A 22,244-nucleotide genomic window follows, 5' to 3' on the forward strand; every position below is an offset into this window, starting at 1 on the left:
TGGAGTCTGCCTGTGCAAATGGCTGCTCTGCCTGCGGAGTGGCAGCCGCTGTAGCGCTCTTCTATTAACATGAAAACTGATATTCTGTACCAATAGAGCCTGTGTAACACTACTGTCATCCCTCTCGCTAAACATGCTCAGGTGTCACAGGGTTGTAAATTTTGCTATACAGAAGGCAACATAAACGGTGCAAAGGCTGCAGAACTATTATTGATTACTAAGACAAGACAACCAATTTAATTTGTATTTTTCCCGTTGCCACCCTTGTCAAAGAAATGAATTATGGTCTTTCCACCAATATATTGCTAAAATGATGTAACACCATTTAGTTTTGGTTTCCTACATTTAAATATTTAAAAATGTATAAAGAGTATCCTGTCTTAAGGGTGTTTAGCTACATGATCAATTTAGCACATTTAAATCTCTTGATACAGTTCTTACGATCGAGTCCTAGGCAGTCTCAAATGTGTTCAAAGGATTATCTGACCAGTCCCTATTTCTAGTCCCATTGAGAGTATTAGTCTTGGATTAATGCAGCAAACAATACATGTAGAATTCACACACTTACATTTTGACCACCGCAAGAAACATTTATTGAACATGATTTAAAAGTATAAAATTTGTTTCACGAGTTACTTTCAACAAAGGGTGCTCTACTAATTAACAGTGGTTGTAAATGTGGAGATAAAAAATGCATTTCAAACTGCAAATTTGAAACCTGAAATTTGTTGCATTTCATTTCCAGAGCCGTCAACCCTATGAAGTTAGCAATGGCTTTCAGTTGTAACGATTGATCGAAACGGTTGCCACCCTTGTCAAAGAAATGAATTATGGTCTTTCCACCAATATATTGCTAAAATGATGTAACACCATTTAGTTTTGGTTTCCTACATTTAAATATTTAAAAATGTATAAAGAGTATCCTGTCTTAAGGGTGTTTAGCTACATGATCAATTTAGCACATTTAAATCTCTTGATACAGTTCTTACGATCGAGTCCTAGGCAGTCTCAAATGTGTTCAAAGGATTATCTGACCAGTCCCTATTTCTAGTCCCATTGAGAGTATTAGTCTTGGATTAATGCAGCAAACAATACATGTAGAATTCACACACTTACATTTTGACCACCGCAAGAAACATTTATTGAACATGATTTAAAAGTATAAAATTTGTTTCACGAGTTACTTTCAACAAAACCCTTATCAGCATTTCAAATTTAGATGTTAAGTGTTTGAGATTTGCTTCCAAGATTGTGACAAATAGTTTTAGTAGGGATAGTAACAAGATCAGCAGCAGATCAGAAAAAAAAATCACTATTTAAAATAGTGTACACTTTTGTTCAAGAACTGTTAAGCAAATTAAAAGTACAGTACTGGATACCTGCTGAAAAATAAACTGCCCTGCCTGCTCAGGGTTATTAATATGGCTTCTGTCATGGAAACTTTTTCACTGCCTCATCCTTGGGACAGCTCAGCTGACCAGTCTGTCTGCTTGTGTTCCAGCTGAGCTGTCTGAAGGATGGCCGATTCATGTGCGCTGGGGCTGGTCATGGTGTAGTAATATAGGAACCAAAAAGCATCGTACTTGACTAAATGTCATCTGATACACCTGGAAAGAAGCAGTGGAAACAGCATCTTTGTTCAAGCCTTTTACAAAATATAAAAATAAACTTTTACTGATTTAAAACTATAATGAATACTTTTATATTTGCTGTCTATCATAGTGTGGCGGCTCAGCAGTACACTCATGGGCAAAACAGCACACACTGGCTTCTCCACGATCACTTCCTAAAAGACACTATTTTGTCCAAGGGTGCTCTACTAATTAACAGTGGTTGTAAATGTGGAGATAAAAAATGCATTTCAAACTGCAAATTTGAAACCTGAAATTTGTTGCATTTCATTTCCAGAGCCGTCAACCCTATGAAGTTAGCAATGGCTTTCAGTTGTAACGATTGATCGAAACGGTACCCAGAGATCTGACTTATGCCGTGTATTCCGTCTCTTCTGCCTCCACTAAGGACGCCTCGTCGTTGGTCGGAGATCGGAAGGGAGGATGGTACTCGAACGAAGTAAATAAACCGGAGCCGGAGGAATGTTTCTGATGAAAGAACCAGAACGCAGTCGAGACGGCCAGGATGATGAGGACACTCAGAATGACGAGGGCCGAGAGCAGTGGTCGGTTACTTGAATCTACAAGGGATGAAAAAATAAAACCTTGTCAGGCATGAACACTGTATGATGTCACTGCAAGATTAAAATAAGACTTTTAAACTGTTCATATGACCATATAACTTTACCCTGGCTTTTTTTTTTTCCTTCCAACAATGTAACGTTTAGATGATTACTTACGGTTTGCATCTTGAGACGACTCTGTATGAGAAAAAGAAATACACATGAACATAATGCAAAGCATAGTAATTATTATATTTGTTATGCCACAGATATCTACATGTTTACAGCACGTCAAATATGACTGCAGTTAATACTGACCCACTCAGCTTATACCAGGATATGAGGAACAGCTGACTTCAGTCTCATTTCCTCTGCTATGAAATCCTTATAATCTTATCTACTTACACGTGAGCCAATGCCATGTTTATTTAAAAAGAACCTTCCAAATAAAGACTTCAATTTCATTACTGGTTCGGGACATTAAGGCCTAGCTCAAATGACAGCCCAGATACCAGCAATGAAGATGATGAACGGGCATTCATTCTATCACACACTTGGGCTCCCTTCGATTCCAGCTTATACAAATCGTCGGCTGCTGGCTGCTGTCTAAAAAGACATCGTCCCTGCAGCAGGAGGCTCGGAGCCTGTCCGTTTCTCGAAGCAATTACACCTCAGTCCGTCACACTGCCCTTCTCGAGGGTCCCCGGCAGGGCATGCGGTTTTAATTCAATCTGGAACCCATTTATCGAAACCTTCGCTCAACCTGGACGGAGGCTGTTTAAGAATGTTTCTAGGCGGCTATCATCACGTGATTTTAAAGACACATTATCAGGACACACAAGTATCGGAAGCCACCAGAGAGGAAACATTTTTGTAACAGAAGGGAATAACGATAGTGGGTTAAGTGTACTGCAGATAGCTCTTACTCTGAGAGGTTTTGCAGACGACGCCATGTTCTAAGTCCTCAGCACAGCTCACTTTCTGCCACTGGCCCGAGACGCTGTGCAAGGCGGCACAGACGTCGACCGCAGACAGCCCCGTGGAGAGCTCGCCATCCTCCCACTGGCTAAAAGCGACTTCAGATTCATCCTGCCACTTCAGAGTGTCATCTGTTCAGAATGAAACAGAAAGGGCGTGCTATACTGAAAGCAAGCATGGACCAGACAAATGTGCAGTGAAGATTATTATTATTTAAAATGGAAATCAATATTCCTGATCTTCCAGATAAAGGAGAGCAATGGTTTTGTATTGTGAATTGTAACTGATTGTATTAAAAGAAAGCAGATGAAAGTATTTATACCAGAATAAATAAATAGTTTGCACATATTTCTTACATAGACTGATATGTTGTCTCCTGTTTTTGAGATTATGTAATTGATGTTAAAAGCATGATTGTAGTTCAGTTGCAGCGGCATGGGATTTACAGTCGCCTTTGTTTCCAGTAGGAGAGAATATTTGGGAATTTATTCCCGTTATCTTCGCTATTCATCCATAAGGTCACCTCTGAGACCAAACCAGCAAGACAAAACTAGGCTTCAGCAGCAGAGCGGATGAAAGGGAATGGGATCAAAAGGTCACGTCACCAAGCCTCCCTGCTCGAACAATTCTGGCGAAGGAAATTGATCTCGTCTCCTGAACAAAATAGGTTACACACACAATAAAATGGCAAGCGTAACTGCTTTAATCACATAAACATCGATACACACGGGCATTATTAAGACTCTACTTACTGTCAGTGTCATAGTACATGCCAAGCCACACATTTAAGTTGCCTTTCCACACACGAGGGATGTATTGAACGATGAAATTATTCTCTTCGGCACTCTTTATGCTCACAAGCTCTGCAAAGAAGAAAATAGGCACATTATATAATTAAACATAAACTGCACATCAATTCCATGGTTGTAAAAATACAGGGAGATATGTATAACATGTTTCCCTTTTAGTATAATTTAAAAATTGCAGTAGTTACAATTTTTATATATATATATATATATATAGAGAGAGAGAGAGAGAGAGAGAGAGAGAGAGAGAGACAGAGAGAGAGAGAGAGAGAGAGAGACAGAGAGACAGAGAGAGAGAGAGAAACTCCATGCAAATTTACAGATTTGGGATGCACTTCCTCACAGTTATTGATTGAATTGGGAATCAGGCCTTTACCATATGCTCTGCAGATTTCCTTTGCTTCTTCTATGGTGTAGCTCTTGGCGATGTCATCTTTTCCATGCACAAAATAGTAGCAACTGTTTTCAAAGGGCACCCATGTCTGGCTGTCAGAGGGGCAATCTGTGCACAGAATGGAGAAATGAAACCATTTATTTGCCTCTCATTTGCTTTGGTAAGGATATAAACACGTTGTTCACAGATATGCTATGGAGACCAAAGGTAGTCCTACACCATTTCATAATGGGTTTGAGCAGACTTCATTTTGACTGCAGGTTACATAATAATGCATTTGAATCAGCTGACCATGGTTTCTCAATACAGGCCGAATGGGGCTGTTATAATGCTTGCGACGTTTATATACATGTACAACCTGTGTCTTACATATTAAAATGTTTGCATGATTAAATACAGGAGTGGAAAATAGCTTTTTTAAAGTTTTAAAAGTGCTGAATTAAATCAGCATGGCTACAATGGAGAATTAGCTTTACATGTACACGTAATATTCCTTAACTGCTTTAAGCATTCCCCTCCGCTAAATTATGAAGCCATGTATTATTAGTACGTGCAAAATAAATGGGACACCCGCTGAAGTTAATGTTAAATTAATCAATTAATTAATTAATTAATGGAAACAATAGGGGTCTTAGTTCCTGTAACAGCTTGACGCGGCTGAAGATTTGCACAAGAAAGTTATGTCGGACACACAAAACAACAATAGACACTTACCACCAGCAAAACAACAATGCCAGTAAAACAGACAAAAAAAAGTTATGGACAATAGGTGAAAGTCATTTCGCCTTTCAGACTCCATGTTGTTTAAAGGAGAAATCATGGGAGACGGACTTGTTTTTTTAGCAGCTAAAACGTCGTTTGAAACGTCACGCACGGCCGGCGACCCGTCAGCAGCCGAAGTGCAGCGGATTGTTACAAAGTTACAAAGACGACGGTGTGTAATTGATCTAAGGTTTAAAAACGAAGTAATTGCACTTCAAAACGATGCATCCTTCAGAAAATAAAAAATAAAAGGTTATATTGTAGTGCTTTTGTTGTATCAGTTTCGCTGACACTTGAGCCAGGAAGAAGTTTAGAGAAGTTTGCACGCAGGCAGTTTAAAGAAGCAGCTCCCAATTTTCGGGTTCTTTCAGGCGGACATGGAGGCATGAACGATTTACATATCTGACATTTATAATTGGCGTTTATACATGCTTTTATTTTAATTTGAACGTGCTGTTTGAGTTACAAAGACATCTTAAGGGAATTCCTAGCCCCCTCCATGTTTACAATCTTAGGTCTAGTTTGATCTCAAAATACAAGATCAGGCTGAGGCACTTTTTTGATCATTTACATTCCTGTGGTCCTAAATAAACACTTACCGAATTGCAAAAACATTGGATGAAGTTCAGTCAGATTGCCAAAGACTGGAGCTAAAGGGTTAACTTGAGACAATCACAGAGCTATAGGTTTTTATTTATTTGACTAATATAAACTAAAGCCCAGGTTAAATTTATGAATGCCATATCCACTTTTGCTAACGTAAAAACAAAAAAAAACAATATTTGCTGATATGTTGAACCAGATGAAGGATCTTTAGTCCAGATGAAAACAAAGGAACCATAAGTGATCGATCATTTATGCTCAAAGGTGGCATTAAGAAAGTCATGCTGAGTTAGACTGATTCAAAGGTGGAGGAGAGGAAAGGAAAGAAAGAGGTGGTTTAAAATAAATGCCACAGACATGGCAAAACCAAAGAGCAAACAAAATAGCAACATACATTATTTAAAAGGTTATGTGCTCTCAGATACAGTGAACGGTTAAGGTTAAAACACCATCAAATAAGTTGAAGATAAAGCTTTAGAAAATACTAAAGAACATTTTAAATCAATGTATTTAATCATTGACCAGAACTCTTGATTATTTCTTAATGGTGCATCTTCACTGGAAACTTACTAAACCATCATATATATTATCAAGGCACTAATGGCAATGTCAACTACACAAATAAATAAATGTAGTATTGCCTATAATGCCAACATTTGTATAAAAAAACCCAACAACATTCTGAGTGATTTACAAAATACCAAAATACAACAAATACACGTTGTATAAAAGTGTTTGTGACACTTTTCTAATGCAAAAGTACGGTGTACATTTTTTTAAAAACAAACTTTAATTGTTGATAAATACAATGTGTAAATTGATAAATAAATCTGGGGATTTATACTCACAACTGACTAACACACTCTAATAAAACACATACTAATATACAATTTGTTGCTCTATTTGCTTAATATTAATTATGATTTTAAAACTGCTTAATTAGTCCTGGGGACTATTTTAACTATATGATCAGTTCAGTTGTTGAACAATTCTTAAAAGTTACTTAGAATGAGTGATGAAAAAAAGTTCTGTTCCCATACAACATGACACAATTTTCTTAAAATGAATAAACAAGACATTCCATTCATACATATATATTTACAGCTGTCAGATTACGTAAAAACAATTCTGACCTCTAGTGGGAAGAAGGGATAATGTACAAAATAACTGTAACCTAATATGAGATGGGATGTATATATGTGAACTGTGAAAGAACTATATATGTGTGTGTGTGTGTGTGTGTGTGTGTGTCATATACATAATCATTTTACAAGAATAAAGCACTTACACATACTGTTGAGCAGAGGAATTTTATTAAAATGAATGGGATATTATTTGGCAAAACAAGACAATTAAAAAAAAACATTCAGAAACTTCCAATTTCCATTTCTTTAAAGACATTTCAACATTTCTTTAAGAGCAATGTCATTATATAAGCTACAGATTCTGAAACCCAAACATCTGAGACAGTCAAAGGAATGTACACATAGCCTACCTATCCACACTTACACATAGCTAGCACTGCACTGTACGGCTACAACAAGAGCTTCTTTGGTTATATATATAAATTTACACAATTTACAAAAACAAATACAGTGCTTTTCTCATTGGAGTCTAGTAGTTTAAATTTGTGCTTTACAGTATGAGGAATAGTTTGTGAAACAGCCGTCCAAAATATTGAGCAGTTTTTAAAGTGCAAGCAGTTCAGTAGTAAAACAAGATTCATTCAAGCTCTACCTCTTCAAATTATTTTAAACACCCAGCTACACTGGGAAAGAAAAACAAATATCCATCTGAACTTTTAAAATTACCTGTAAGGAAAAATCTCCCATCAAATAACAAAAAAAATAATAAAAACAGTTCAATTACATAATACAATCATTGTATGTACACTCAAAATGTACACTTAATACGTATTCTATTCAGATTTTAGGAGATTCAGTACAGTAGTAGTGCAACAATAGAAAAACCCTGAAAAGCCTCAAACACTCAATTCTGTAAACATAAATCAAACCTGTTAAGCCCAGCAGTGGTGTACTTGGTTATCCTGTTTTATAGGGTGTGCAGATCTAAACTAATGAAACACAGTTTTGCAAAAAGGCAGCAAGCTGGAAAAATTGGGAGCTATGTTTAAGAAAAGTTGTGCATTTGTTTAGATTTAAACTCACGGCTGCTAAAGCTTTGTAGAAGAAAATGTAAATGGAGTATTTATGGATGTTATAAATGTACCACACCATGCATTTTACCAGTGTAACTTTCACCAACAGCAATGCATTACTTTTCTGAAGCAGTATAAAAATGACTTCTCTCTTCACCACTTTAGTCAGTCTGTGTTATTATGCTGGTGCTGTCAACATCATCAAAGTTTCTTTTATACCGTACTGTTGCAAACATGGAAGAAATATGTACTGTGTTTCTTCTGTATAGTTTAAAAAGTATTACAGCAACAACTAGTACAAAGATGACCACCAGAAAGGTGATCGCTACTGCTGCGGTCCGTTCTGACCCTGAGAAGAGAAATACAAAATGAGTATTGATTACAAAGAAATTGAGAGATAAATTAAGTATGAATAGTTACATGTCTGTTATAATATAACGAGATTAGTTGAAAGGAAAATACAATTTCTGCCGCACTTGGTGTCATTTCAGAAGCGTCTCTTCGGCTTTCACACAGAACCCACAAACCACAGCACAAGTGTTGTAATGTATTGTTTTGGTGTATAAGTAAGATAAAATACCACTCTTCCAGATCGAGTCCATCATATAAGCAAGTGTTAAAAATTTAAGATAATGGCGGATGTCAAAAATCAGCATGTATACTTATACACAATAACAACACATGAAGACCGTGATTTTAGGAATCGCGGGCCTATCCCTTTAAGATCTTTTAACAGAGAACTTACGTATGGGGGATTTGCAAACAATCCTGCTGCGACTCTCTTGGCAGCTGACATTTTTCCACGCCCCACTTGACGACACAAGAACAGCACAGCGGGCTTTGGAATTCACTTGGACAGTCTTATTATCCCAGTTAGAGAAGCGGAGACTGCTGCCGTCTATCCAACTGACTGGCTTATCTAGAAGGGGAAGCATGCAGTTAATACTGACACTATTGTAACACAGGTCTTGTTTTTGGCTTAGTGTTTGAATTTGCCACAGATTTAGCTGCTCAGTACCTTTAGAGTCAAGATCAATACCAAGCCAGACCCGTCCAGTGATGCTGGGGTGCTCTTTGACATATCTGGAAACAAACTGGTTCTCTTCCATATTTTGTATGGTCAGCAGCCGAGAGGATGAATCTGGAAATACAGAATAGCAGTTAAATTAGTTGAACTGACTATGTAGATCTACATAATTTACAGTTTGCTTTTAACAGACTTCTGGAGAGATCTGCCACTGTGAAATGAACACCCCCCAAACAGTTTTCTCGAACATTTCTGTGCTATGCTTATGAATATCAGCTTGCTGTGTGAGTGTCTGCATCACAATCTGCACAATGCAAAGCTGCTATTGGGTTTGGTGTTTTGTTATGTATTTATCATTTATGCTTCTTTTAATTTTAAACAGCCTCTGTACAACTGAATGGATTCCAAGTGCTGGAAGTGAACCTGGAAAAGTGAAAAAAAACGTACCAAGTGTCTGACAGATTTCTTTGGCTTTTTCCATACTGTATACTGAGTAGTTGTAAAAGGTTATGTCAAATGCATAACAGTGGCCTTTGTACTGAACCCAGTTTGAATATCCATTGCCCTGGGGACATCCAGATACAGGAAGTTCTGTTTTTGATGCTGTTAGAAAGAAACACTTTGAGTGATAATGAATACATATGTACAGCTAATCATAATTTAAAAGGGAGAATATGAATGATTATTATATACACATTTATTCACATACTGAAAGTTATGATTAATAAATATTCATAGTTTAAATAACATTATTTATTAAACTGAACCGATCACTGAATAACATTGTTTCCAATGAAGGCTGAGAAAACTTACAGTGAGGGAAAAAAGTATTTGATCCCCTGCTGATTTTGTACGTTTGCCCACTGACAAAGAAATGATCAGTCTATAATTTTAATGGTAGGTGTATTTTAACAGTGAGAGACAGAATAACAACAAACAAATCCAGACAAACGCATTTCAAAAAAGTTATACATTGATTTGCATGTTAATGAGGGAAATAAGTATTTGATCCCCTATCAATCAGCAAGATTTCTGGCTCCCAGGTGTCTTGCTGATTGATAGGGGATCAAATACAATCAATCAATCAGATTCCAAACTCTCCACCATGGCCAAGACCAAAGAGCTGTCCAAGGATGTCAGGGACAAGATTGTAGACCTACACAAGGCTGGAATGGGCTACAAGACCTTCGCCAAGCAGCTTGGTGAGAAGGTGACAACAGTTGGTGCGATTATTCGCAAATGGAAGAAACACAAAATGACTGTCAGTCTCCCTCGGTCTGGGGCTCCATGCAAGATCTCACCTCGTGGAGTTTCAATGATCATGAGAACGGTGAGGAATCAGCCCAGAACTACACGGGAGGATCTTGTTAATGATTTTAAGGCAGCTGGGACCATAGTCACCAAGAAAACAATTGGTAACACACTACGCCGTGAAGGACTGAAATCCTGCAGCGCCCCCAAGGTCCCCCTGCTCAAGAAAGCACATGTACAGGCCCGTCTGAAGTTTGCCAACATCTGAATGATTCAGAGGAGAACTGGGTGAAAGTGTTGTGGTCAGATGAGACCAAAATCGAGCTCTTTGGCATCAACTCAACTCGCCGTGTTTGGAGGAGGAGGAATGACCCCAAGAACACCATCCCCACCGTCAAACATGGAGGTGGAAACATTATGCTTTGGGGGTGTTTTTCTGCTAAGGGGACAGGACAACTGCACCGCATCAAAGGGACGATGGACGGGGCCATGTACCATCAAATCTTGGGTGAGAACCTCCTTCCCTCAGCCAGGGCATTGAAAATGGGTCGTGGATGGGTATTCCAGCATGACAATGACCCAAAACACACAGCCAAGGCAACAAAGGAGTGGCTCAAGAAGAAGCACATTAAGGTCCTGGAGTGGCCTAGCCAGTCTCCAGACCTTAATCCCATAGAAAATCTGTGGAGGGAGCTGAAGGTTCGAGTTGCCAAACGTCAGCCTCGAAACCTTAATGACTTGGAGAGGATCTGCAAAGAGGAGTGGGACAAAATCCCTCCTGAGATGTGTGCAAACCTGGTGGCCAACTACAAGAAACGTCTGACCTCTGTGATTGCCAACAAGGGTTTTGCCACCAAGTACTAAGTCGAAGGGGTCAAATACTTATTTCACTCATTAACATGCAAATCAATTTATAACTTTTTTGAAATGCGTTTTTCTGGATTTTTTTGTTGTTATTCTGTCTCTCACTGTTAAAATACACCTACCATTAAAATTATAGACTGATCATTTCTTTGTCAGTGGGCAAACGTACAAAATCAGCAGGGGATCAAATACTTTTTTCCAACACTGTATGTTGTATATATAATAAATTGCATATATAAATGGTTTCATGATAAACTGCACTATACTATTAAAACACAATTCCTGTTATTTTAATTAATTGTTCTTTATTAAGGTAATTTGAGCAATGCAAAGAATGTGTTTTACTTGGAGGGGTCACATTGTAACAAATAGCTCCTTGCTGAACAGACAGGCAGCTAGTCTGGTTCCAAAACCCCTTGGTGTTAATGAAGACACACTGTCCGGTAGAGTTAGAAGATGTAAACTCCCACGGTCTGTACTCAAAGGCAGTACCATCGGACCATTCAAAAGATGAGCCATCGACCTAAGACAGAAATTAAACCATGTCTCAGACACTGAGGTATATCAAAATGCACACTGTATTGTAAGTAACTTGTTGAGCAATTAATCTGAACAAAAACTGAACTTTTATAAAAATCTTCCCAAAACACTATATGCAAACAATAATAAAAAAAAAATTCTGTCATGCATGAATGCAGACCAAAAATGTATAAACATTAGTAAACAGACAAAGCACAATTCTGAAAATATTCAAATAACTTTAAATGATCTACAGCACCCACCTTGCAACTACGTAAGTGTTAAAAATATACTTTATCTGCATGTAGTGTTGTACGGTATGAGAGATGTGGAAAATGTTAAATCAGTCACGCCAGATGTGAGAGGTGTATTACAAATTACTCCTCTATTCATTATTAAAGTATCATTTGTTAACCAACTAATGTTAATGTACACTGCCTTGACAATTAACAATTTTAGATATTTCACACTGCACAGTTTGTATATTAAATGTTAAGTGGTTAAATCGGGGCCGGTTCTGGAAGGGGGGAGGCTGGAGGGGGTCTTGCCCCCTCAAATTGCACTGTGGACAAATCACTGTCAGCAACCCCTGCCCCCCACACCGACATTTTCTAGGCTCACCTCTGCCCCCAAACATTTCCCAAAGCCCCCCCAATCATAGCAGTCTAGAACCGGTCTCGGGTTAAATGCTCATTGAATATTTAATTAAAATCCATAATCCTTAAATCACTGCACTAATGTCTTAAATTCCAGTGTCACTGGTCAATGTCAAACAACAAATTATTCTGTTTTTTAACCACAATAAGTGGTTGTATGGTTACAGCTGCATCATCATAGGCAATTATTAAAACACTATTACATTAATATTTTTCTTGAAATTAGTTGTTGAAACAAACTAAATAGTGATTAGTGGATGGGTGTAGGGGGTATTTGGAAATGGGTGAGACAGTTTGTCTATTTCAGCAACTGCCAAAATTGCAAACGTCTTGTAAACTATCTTTGACCTTTTAGTACTTCTACTTTTGTTGCTTTGCTGTTTGCAATTCTATATCACCACCATATAAGGAATGTATCTGAACTATGTTCATGCAAGATACTGCCTATATAAGCTGACTGATTCAGCCTGTGTGCAGAGAAACCTCTGTGACTGTCAGAGGAAACTGTCAGGCTGTTCATTCTCTCCCTGCAATTGCTTGAATTAACTACTTTGACTGATTCTGCAAACCAACCTCAGAATGAATACTTGTTTTCTTCCACATAGTAGAATTAAACAAGTTTTTCAGTGAGTGCAAATACATTTAAATAAAATTACAGAAAACAACAAAATAATTACCGTGGTCCCTCAATTTGCCATGCCATTAAATAACAATACAATTTCGATTAACAATATGATTACGATATGTTATACGACAGTTTCAGCCAATTAGCGTGAGTGCACTCAGCATGCCTCTTTTATGAGCATTTGAAACTCAGCTGGCTTGCTTTTCAGTATTTGATGTGCGTTGCCTAAAAGCCATCAACCCCTTAAAATCCCACTTTTACAAAACCATAATATAATGTATGTTAATGTATTCATCGTTACTTTTTTTAATTTGACGTGCCTAGAGTTTTGCACAATATCACTTAAAAAAGCCCTCATCAGCAGCTAACTATTTCTATGATCATGATTGTTGTGCACATGACACCACGGGTTGAAGAAAGTTGCAACTGTAAATTATTACACATTTGTATTGCTCTTGTTCACTGTGTGCGCCCTGGATAAGGGCATCTGTGAAAAAATAAAAAAATAAAAAATAATAATGTCAAATTCTGACATGCCTAAATGTTGAATTACGGCAGATTGCTCTAATATAACCACAAATTGTATAAACTTTTTCAAATTTTGGCACCTATTATTTTATGCTCTATTTATGCACCTTTTTATACTGTAGTCATTCATTTATCCATGCTTCAATTAATATTAATGCTTTAATATCTGCTTATAACATTTATTTATTACAATTGTGTGTTTTATTAAATAAGTTTTTTGGTTAAAAAAGTAAACTTCTGATTGTCCTGGAACTAATTAAGCCTTTATCATGTATTTCCTATATTCAATTAACAATACTTTAAATTAACAATGTTTTTTGTGGAACCAATTAATATTGTTCACTGAGGGACCACTGTACAACAAAAGCGCTGCAATACAATATTAAAAGATACTACATACATCCTGATTGGAGAGGCCGATCCACAAAGGGAAACCATCCATCTTCGATAAATTCCTTAAATATATATGGAGATATTCGTCATGGACGCTTGCTAAATTGCTCCCACTCTTTTGACACTCTCGTTGTGCTTCAAACCAGTTCATCTTCTCTTGTATTACTTTGTAGGTGGTGTTTCCATACTTCATATAACCAGAGAATGACTTGGAATACTCCTCTTTTGACCCTTAAAAATATAAACAAACAACATTTTTAATCAAACCTTTATAAAAACAAAACTAATCCCACTCACTAATATAAACAACATTCCTCATACTGTATGCAAAGAGTAAACAGCCACCTGACCTGCAAGACTCAAGATTGGCCAGCACCTGCATAAAAGCAAGTTTTCAAAGATTCCAGCAACGTGGCAACCCCCCCAGGGTGTTGCAGTGTGTTAAATATTTTCAGATGTCACTACTTACCTTTTTCAATCTTACAGGCAACAATACTTTTCTGCTGAAAGAATTTGTAAGAATTGTCTTGAATTATATCCCAAGAGCCTTCTACATTAATGCCAGCAAAGAAAAGGCTGTCGTTTACTGTTGGTCTTCCTGATCTCCAGTTTGAATACTGAACATAGGTGCCATCGTACCACTTCAGCTTCTCATCTAGAAAGAACAATCAACAAAATTAAGACTTTCAGTGTCACTTCTCAACAGTACCTAGAAATCAGTTTTCCCTTAACATCAGGATAAAGAACAAAACTAGAACAAACACAAAACAATCTATCTGATAATAAAATAACTTTTATAATTTCAAATAGCAAATATGCACAATTAATCATACGAAAATACTGGGTGAGTGTAAACTATACTATCACTCCACACAAATCAAAGGAGTGACAGGTAACATTTTACAGAACACATGTAAATAATTAAGTTCAGTTAAGTGGAATCTTTACAGTTTTCCACAGGTTGAATCGGGGCTCAACACACTATGAATAATATATGAATAATTATTGATTAATTGACAATATGTATTAATCTAAACATAATGTTTCAAACTAAGAATGTGAATACTTTGAAGAACATCTTTACATTCAAAAACTGTACTCATAATAATATGTATGTTATATATAAAAATATAAATATATATTGTTTGTCAGATGCATTATGCATCTACTCACCATTTCTATCATAGTATAACCCAAGCCATACCCAATTCACAAGATCTTTATATGGAAGAAGTTGTTCTTTCACAAAGTCATTCTCTGTTTCATTTCTTATATTCAAAATATATGCATTAGGGTCTGGGAAAAAAGGAACATGTTCAACAGATTAAATCATTAAATAATCTTAATCCCTGTCTGACCAAGCTTAATCCATTCATTCAAAATGCATCCTGTTGCAACAACAACAATACCTGCACATTACCACATTTGCAATTTTAAAATAATTGTTTTAAGTTATAAAATTTCAAGTACACTTTTTCATTTTCTGTGTATTCAAATGCAAAATACACAACACATTTCAAAAAACATTTTCGGGATTGTGTTTTTGGAATCAGAATGTGACGTGATCTATTTGATTTGGGTCACCATCAGCAAGGATCCATACCTAGTTTCTTACACATTCGATGAACTTCCCCTATGTCAAAGTCCGCCCATCTTGAAGACACTAACTGAAATGTGTAGCAGCTGTTTCTAAATGGAATCCAGTTAGGTCCGTTTTTTTTGTGAGGACATTTTATCCTCTCACCTTCAGCTGTTTCAGTAGTCTCATCTGAAAAATGCAAAATATGAAAGAAAATTATTTACATTTGTGTTATGCTTATGTACTGATTTGTTTTTCATGATCAGGACATGGTAATAATATGCTATTCTGAAAACCTATGTGTTTCTACGGTTTTGTAGAAACTGTGCTTTCTGCTCAAAAGGCAAACTCTCCACTCCATATCGGCTATCACACAGGTGTACGGCATGTGTGTTAATGCAAGGTTTCTTACCCAGCACACAACACAGATTTTGGTACTGTAGCAGTTTATTTAAAAAATTCACCAATTATTGGTACCACCTACTAAGTTTCACATGTAATCAAACTTCAACATTTTTCTTAGTCAGGTCTTTGCCTTTCTCACAACTGACAGTTTGTGAAACACCAAAGGCATTTGCAACCTAGTGGAAATACTTACTTTTAGGAATATGGCAAATGGCTCCTGCAAGCTCTTCTCCACACTCAGTGGCTTTCCAAAAGCCATCGGTGTCCAGATACACACAGCCTCCACTGGACTCCTCCTCAGACCAGCGGCTGTAGATCGTGTGACTGCCATCTGACCAATGGTAATGGACTCCATCCTGGAAGAAAACAGATGAGCATTCTGATACAGTGAGGGAAAAAAACATCAACACAAACATTAAATATGTCCACCCACTTTTTTCATGTGTGCGGAATATTTTTTTTTCCAGCTTTTACAGTCATGCATTTTATTACATATATGACATATATAGCTATCTATCAAACAAGTTCAAAAATATATAAAAAAGAAGCATGCAAATAGGGATGTAACTTAATTATAGCTACTCCCCTGTGAGTTGAGCAGACTTATTCTACGAGTTTTTAAAAAGTTTATTTGCTGATAATGGCAACTCATAAGTAAGCATATATTTGATCATATTGAAGTTACACTCTACTTTCATAACAGGAAATGTAGAATGTACATCATTACAGAATATTTTTGGTCAATGCTCCATTATAAAGTCAAGATTTTAATAAAATGACTTATTATATTAATTGTTTTCCTACATCTTCACTGGCGAGTCCAATCCACAGGGGCTCGGTGAACCTGCCGACAGTTACAGTGAGGGCAGACTGCTGGTAGGCATCTGAAACACTGACAAGCTCCATCTGTTGTTGTACGCACTGCTCGCGAGCCTCCAACCACGTTAGGTTGCCCTGGATGACTTTGTATGTGTGGTCAGCAAATGTAAATACGTCTGGAGGTACTTCTGGCTTAACTGGTATACCTAAAAACAGGAGAAATATATGGTGACACCTACCAACTGTGTTTCAATGATTCTCAAAAATGCAATTCAACATGTAATCATACTGTTTAACAATATTTGTTGTGAAAATGATCATTCCCAATCAGACTGTGAATACCTTAACAATATTACAATATCAAAAGGCAGGGCCAGCCCTCCCATTAGGCAAGATTAGGCAGCCCCCTATGGCGGCACTTGAATTTGAGGTGGCATTTTGACACTTGGCTGACGCCATCCAGCACCCCTGATTGGTCTTTTATGTTTGTGTGTGACGAAGACGATTAGTGATTAAGGCAGTACCCTAACCTAGCCTGCTAACGTTAGCTAGCTATTACTAGTGGACCTATTTTTTGCTAAAAGTAAGCTATAGAGATTTGAAACAATTTGCTACCATGTCTAAGAGGCAAAAACTATCAGGAAGTGAATATAAAAAAAATGAATGAGAAAAGACACGCAATCTCTAAACCAAAGAAATTTGCTGCTGAAATGTATCAGTGTGCAGCAATGTCCAACAGCCAGTGTGGAGAAGAATGACTCAGATTCTTCACACCCTGTCCCAGATGACAGTGGTGGTGCTGCTGCTTAATCCAACTCCCAGACAAAAAACATAAAAGATCCTGGTGAGTGGCCAAAATATATGAATGGATCTTTATGCGATATGTTAGTGCAGGTTGGGCCACATGAGGATAAAGAGGGGAATTTAAAGCGGATGTCTATGATGTAATTATTTTCAAACAGTGTTGCAAACAAGACACTTTGAGAAATGTGCGTTTGTGGGGCGGCATTTTTTTGTCTTGCCGAGGGTGGCAGAACGTCCAGGGCCGGCCCTGTCAAAAGGGATGATTCAGTATCAAAACAATGTGGGAAGCATGAATAACAACAATAGGTTGCGAATGCAACCCCAGTTATCTGAAAAAGGAAGCACTGCCCAAGGTGGAGGGGTTTCTGTTCACTTCCATAGGAACCCAATCGAAAACCTCACTCTATCAAAGCTGCCATTGGCCCCTGCGCACATCACCCAGAACAGGTCCCTTCACACTTCCTGTTTTATAAAACTTGACATCTGCACAGATTCATCGTCTTTTGCTGGGAGCTAGGACTCCCGTGCAACCTTGCAATCCTTGGGCAGTGCTTCACATTCGCAACCTATTGTTATCTTTCAAGTCGGAAGCACTGCCCAAGGTGGAGGGGTTACCTTATAACAAAACCGTTGCAAGGGAGGAGGCAGGGAGGTGTACCGCTAGGGGACCTCGTCAACACAACTCCAGACAGTAATCTCAGGGGCCCCGTAGAGCCGTACCTGGGTTGCCCCGGAGCGAGGACCACAGTCACGCTCTTAACGGGAACTTTCTAGATTCAGCATATAAAAAGTGGGGCTACAGAGGTTAACTCTCACGCCCTCCGCTTAAAACAGCAAGGCTGGCTGCTCTACTAGTGCAGCTAGGAGTGAGGCCGTAATCTACTTGCACAATATTTGGCATAGGCAATCAAGCAACTTGTGCTTCCTCCGCACATTATCGTGGCAGTGGACTCCTGATCTAATAGGAGCTGGGCCACAGATCCACTGAAACACAACATTATACACAGCCAGCTAGTCAACAGAGTAGAAGAGCTGAAAACAACAATATATACCACATGGCAGCAGGAACATTCAGGAGCAACCTACTGAACTGAACAGTACAGAACGGAGAGCTCCACTGTGTTGACAATTTAAAATGTCATACAAACGAACTATATACACCATGGGGTGCAGGAACCAACTCATGCGCCACCCGCGGAACACAAGAGCAGTTGACGCCTGCTGATTAGACCAGCTAACACAGGACAACATTAGCTCTACTGTACTGACAAATGTACACAGCGGAACATGAGAGCCCGCTCAAGTGCTTAGCGCTAAGGGCAGCAGCAGACTCTAAGCTCTATGGCACACAGACCAAGGAACTATGTACATAGCAAGGCAACGAACAACTGGAGCGCCATCAGCTGGGAACAGCGACAGTGTGCTCCATTCTACATAGGCTAGAGCGGAGCCACAGTCCTGCTGTTTACACATGTTATATTCACATAGCGGGGCACAGGCCAGACACCTGCACCTCCGCAACACAATGCAATAATGAATTAACTATATACAGGGCGGCCCCGTAAGGCAATGTCCAGAAGCAGCTTGCATGGGTGCTCAATTGGAAGGCATAGTCCGGTGAAAGGAAAAACAGAGTTCAATAGCTCCATCAGGATGTGCTTAACAGTGGCAGACTGGGAGAGTAAATCAGGAGCCAGAGCCCGTGGGCTACTGTCGCTCGATTGCAGCCAACACCAGGTTCCCAATGGAAGGGACCGGTCCCGTCACATTCAACCTGTAGAACCAGACAAATGTAAGCAGCGAGACCCAAGTTGCAGCTGCACAAATGTCTGCCAAGGGGGTGCCTTGAAAAAGGACCCACGATGTGGCAATGCCTCGAGTCAATAGGGACACCAGGGGCAAGTTGTACTAACAGGATCAGAAAACAGGATCAGATCCAGGCTCACTGGATCCGGATCATGAAAAAGCGTTGTACGAAGCAGATCAAGATCCGGCAGCCATGATCCGATTTTTTGATTTCCTAATGACGTGAACCAGCTCATCCGTCTCTGTGTGGCTGTTTTAATAGCGCTCTAATGATACAATGACAATCGCAAACCTTTCAGAAAACTATACTGTGCTATATTTCAATATTTCAGTATAGTTTAATAAATATTATATTTATATTTATATAGTTTATTGAATAAACAAGCTTAGTCATTCACTACGATTCAAAATCCGGGATCGGATCGTGTTAGTACAACCCGCCCCAGGTATTCAGGTACCAGGGTCCCGGTGGACTAGTAGGCCATGGTAATAGTGTCCAGAATCCAATGCGAGAGGTGCTGCTTTGAAAGCGCCTGGCTCTGTGTCCGCGCTACATAAGACACAAACAATTGTGCCGAATGTCCTTAGTGTGTTCCAAATAGCACCTGAGGGCCCGCACAGGGCAGAGCAGGTGAAGCCGACTCTCTTGCTCCGAAGAGAAGGGAGGAGGATGAAAAGCAATCAAATCAATAGGCCCGTTGACATGAAAAGGAGACAGCACTTTCGGGAGGAATGCAGGGTTAGGCCGTTGCGTGACCCTTGAGCCATCTCCCGCAAAACGGACAAACGATGCGTGTACGGACAGGGCGTGTAACTCGCTCACGCGTTTTGCAGAGGTGATTGCCAGCAAAAAGGCAATCTTATGTGACACCAGCTTCAGCTCAGCTGAGTTCAGTGGCTCAAATGGGGCTTGGGAAAGTGCGTCCAGCACTACATCAAGACGACATGTGGGCAGTGAAGGGGTGCGAGGAGGCTATAGCCATCAAGCTCCCTTTAGAAACTGCGCATCCAGGAAATAAGACCCAGGGGGCTCGCCATTAATCTGGACATGACACGGGGAGATGGCTGCCAGATACACATTGAGCATGGACGGGGACTTGTCCTGGTCCACCAGCTCTTGTAAAAACTGTAATATAACCACAATGGGACAATTAATTGGGTCTTCACCACCATCTTGGCACCAGTTGCTAAATGTCCACCAGCGGTAGGAATACTGCGACCTCACAGAGGGATCTCTTGCCGACTGAATTGTGGCTACTACTGCATCTGACAGACCCCAGGTAATCAAACGTTCCCGCTAAGGGGCCAGGGGCCAAAGCTGGAGGAGGCCTGGAGTGCCAAAGTGTTCCCTGCATCTGGGACAACAAGTCCGCTCTCACTGGGAGTTGCCGAGGCTCTCCGTGGAGGAGGTTGATCAGGTCTGATGCGGGACAGTGTCCTGTCTGAATGCCAAATATATTATATTCCCACCATTGTTGCAGCAAGATTGTGTAACCCATGTATGAATTTAAGCTTTGTGTAATGCTCCGGAGAAGACAGGTACAGTTGTTCTATGTAGCTGATTTTTAGAAAAAATCCAAGGCCATAGAGAGAACAGAAGACAAAGTGTGATGAAGTTTGGGGTACCTCATTGACATCATCAAGTTGCCCAGCAACCAAAGGGAGTCATCTTGTATATGATAGTATGTTCTTAAGAAAAAATTTAGATGTGTCTTACCGACAGACCATCTCCGGAGCGGTTCATTGTAGCTGAATAAACTATTTTGGTATTATTTCAGTTAAATCGGGTCCTGAGTATTCTTTGTCCGCCTGTTTATTGAGGGAGTAAAATTTCTCCCTATCAGGTCTGCAAACCAGAATCTGCGAGGTCACTGTTGCTCGTTCTCTCCTGACCTTCTCCAGGACCACCAGGAGAAGGCGTAATGGTGGGAGACAGCGCAGCCATGCGTTTGATAGCGCGTCGATCCCTAGGGTTCCTGAGCGGTCTCAGACAGAGAACCATAGTGGGCACTGGGTGGACTCTGCCAAGACAAAGAGATCCACTCTGCTGAACCGGCTCCACAATTGCTGTATCTCAAGCATGCGCCATTCCCAAAACCAGGGGGCTTCCCTGAGAGAGCCACCGCGCTGGATAGGCTGGGGAGAACATAAGAACATAAGAAAGTTTACAAACGAAAGGAGGCCATTCGACCCATCGTGCTCGTTTGGTATTCATTAATATCTAAGTGATCCAAGGATCCTATCCAGTCTATTTTTAAATGTTCCCAAACTTTCAGCTTCTACCACATCGCTGGGTAGTTTATTCCAGATTGTGACTACTCTCTGTGTAAAGAAGTGTCTCCTGTTTTCCGTTTTGAATGCCTTGAAGCCCAATTTCCAGGAACCAACTCATGCGCCACCCGCGGAACACAAGAGCAGTTGACGCCTGCTGATTAGACCAGCTAACACAGGACAACATTAGCTCTACTGTACTGACAAATGTACACAGCGGAACATGAGAGCCCGCTCAAGTGCTTAGCGCTAAGGGCAGCAGCAGACTCTAAGCTCTATGGCACACAGAACAGCCCAATTTCCATTCCAATTTCCATTTGTGTCCCCGGGTGCGTGGGTCCGTGCTGATCTGGAAAAGCTCCTCTGGTTTGATGTGGTCGATGCCTTTCATGATTTTGAAGACTTGGATCAAGTCCCCACGTAGTCTCCTCTGTTCCAGGGTGAAAAGGTTCAGTTCCTTCAGTCTCTCCGAGTAGGACTTTCCCTTCAGACCTGGAATAAATCTGGTTGCTCTCCTCTGAACTGCCTCTAAAGCAGCAATATCCTTCTTGAAGTGTGGTGCCCAGAACTGTACACAGTATTCCAGATCAGGTCTAACTAGCGCATTGTACAGTCTTAACATTAATTCACTTGTTTTAAATTCTACACTTTTGACAATATACCCTAGCATTCTGTTTGCCTTTTTTATTGCTTGCCCACATTGCTTGGATTGAGAAAGTGAGGAGTCCACATAGACTCCTAGGTCTTTCTCATGCGTTACTTCATCTAGATCTGTACCTCCCATAGTGAAATTATAGTGGACATTTTTGTTACCTGCATGTAT

The 22,244-nt window shown here is 39.5% G+C and overlaps 1 protein-coding gene across 2 annotated transcripts in view; it reads right to left on the bottom strand.

The window, feature by feature from the left end:
* Positions 1-1,117: 1,117 nt before the first annotated feature.
* Positions 1,118-22,244, bottom strand: part of ly75 (lymphocyte antigen 75) — a 45,729-nt gene continuing 24,602 nt past the window's right edge. The window contains exons 25-38 of one of the 2 annotated variants that reach the window (XM_066688622.1): positions 16,526-16,746; positions 15,915-16,077; positions 15,341-15,505; positions 14,911-15,033; positions 14,207-14,392; positions 13,745-13,968; positions 11,362-11,539; positions 9,349-9,504; positions 8,893-9,015; positions 4,334-4,459; positions 3,904-4,014; positions 3,100-3,282; positions 2,351-2,371; positions 1,118-2,191 (exon numbers count right to left, since the gene is read on the bottom strand). In XM_066688622.1, coding sequence (XP_066544719.1) covers positions 1,983-2,191; positions 2,351-2,371; positions 3,100-3,282; positions 3,904-4,014; positions 4,334-4,459; positions 8,893-9,015; positions 9,349-9,504; positions 11,362-11,539; positions 13,745-13,968; positions 14,207-14,392; positions 14,911-15,033; positions 15,341-15,505; positions 15,915-16,077; positions 16,526-16,746 — 2,189 coding nt within the window. In that variant the 3' untranslated portion in view covers positions 1,118-1,982. Of the gene's footprint in view, positions 2,192-2,350; positions 2,372-3,099; positions 3,283-3,903; positions 4,015-4,333; positions 4,460-7,010; positions 8,224-8,619; positions 8,794-8,892; positions 9,016-9,348; positions 9,505-11,361; positions 11,540-13,744; positions 13,969-14,206; positions 14,393-14,910; positions 15,034-15,340; positions 15,506-15,914; positions 16,078-16,525; positions 16,747-22,244 lie in introns of those variants that run through there. The other variant, XM_066688621.1, reaches the window with a different exon arrangement.

Source organism: Amia ocellicauda, chromosome 16 (genome assembly GCF_036373705.1).
Source record: "Amia ocellicauda isolate fAmiCal2 chromosome 16, fAmiCal2.hap1, whole genome shotgun sequence".
Classification (NCBI taxonomy): Eukaryota; Metazoa; Chordata; class Actinopteri; order Amiiformes; family Amiidae; genus Amia; species Amia ocellicauda.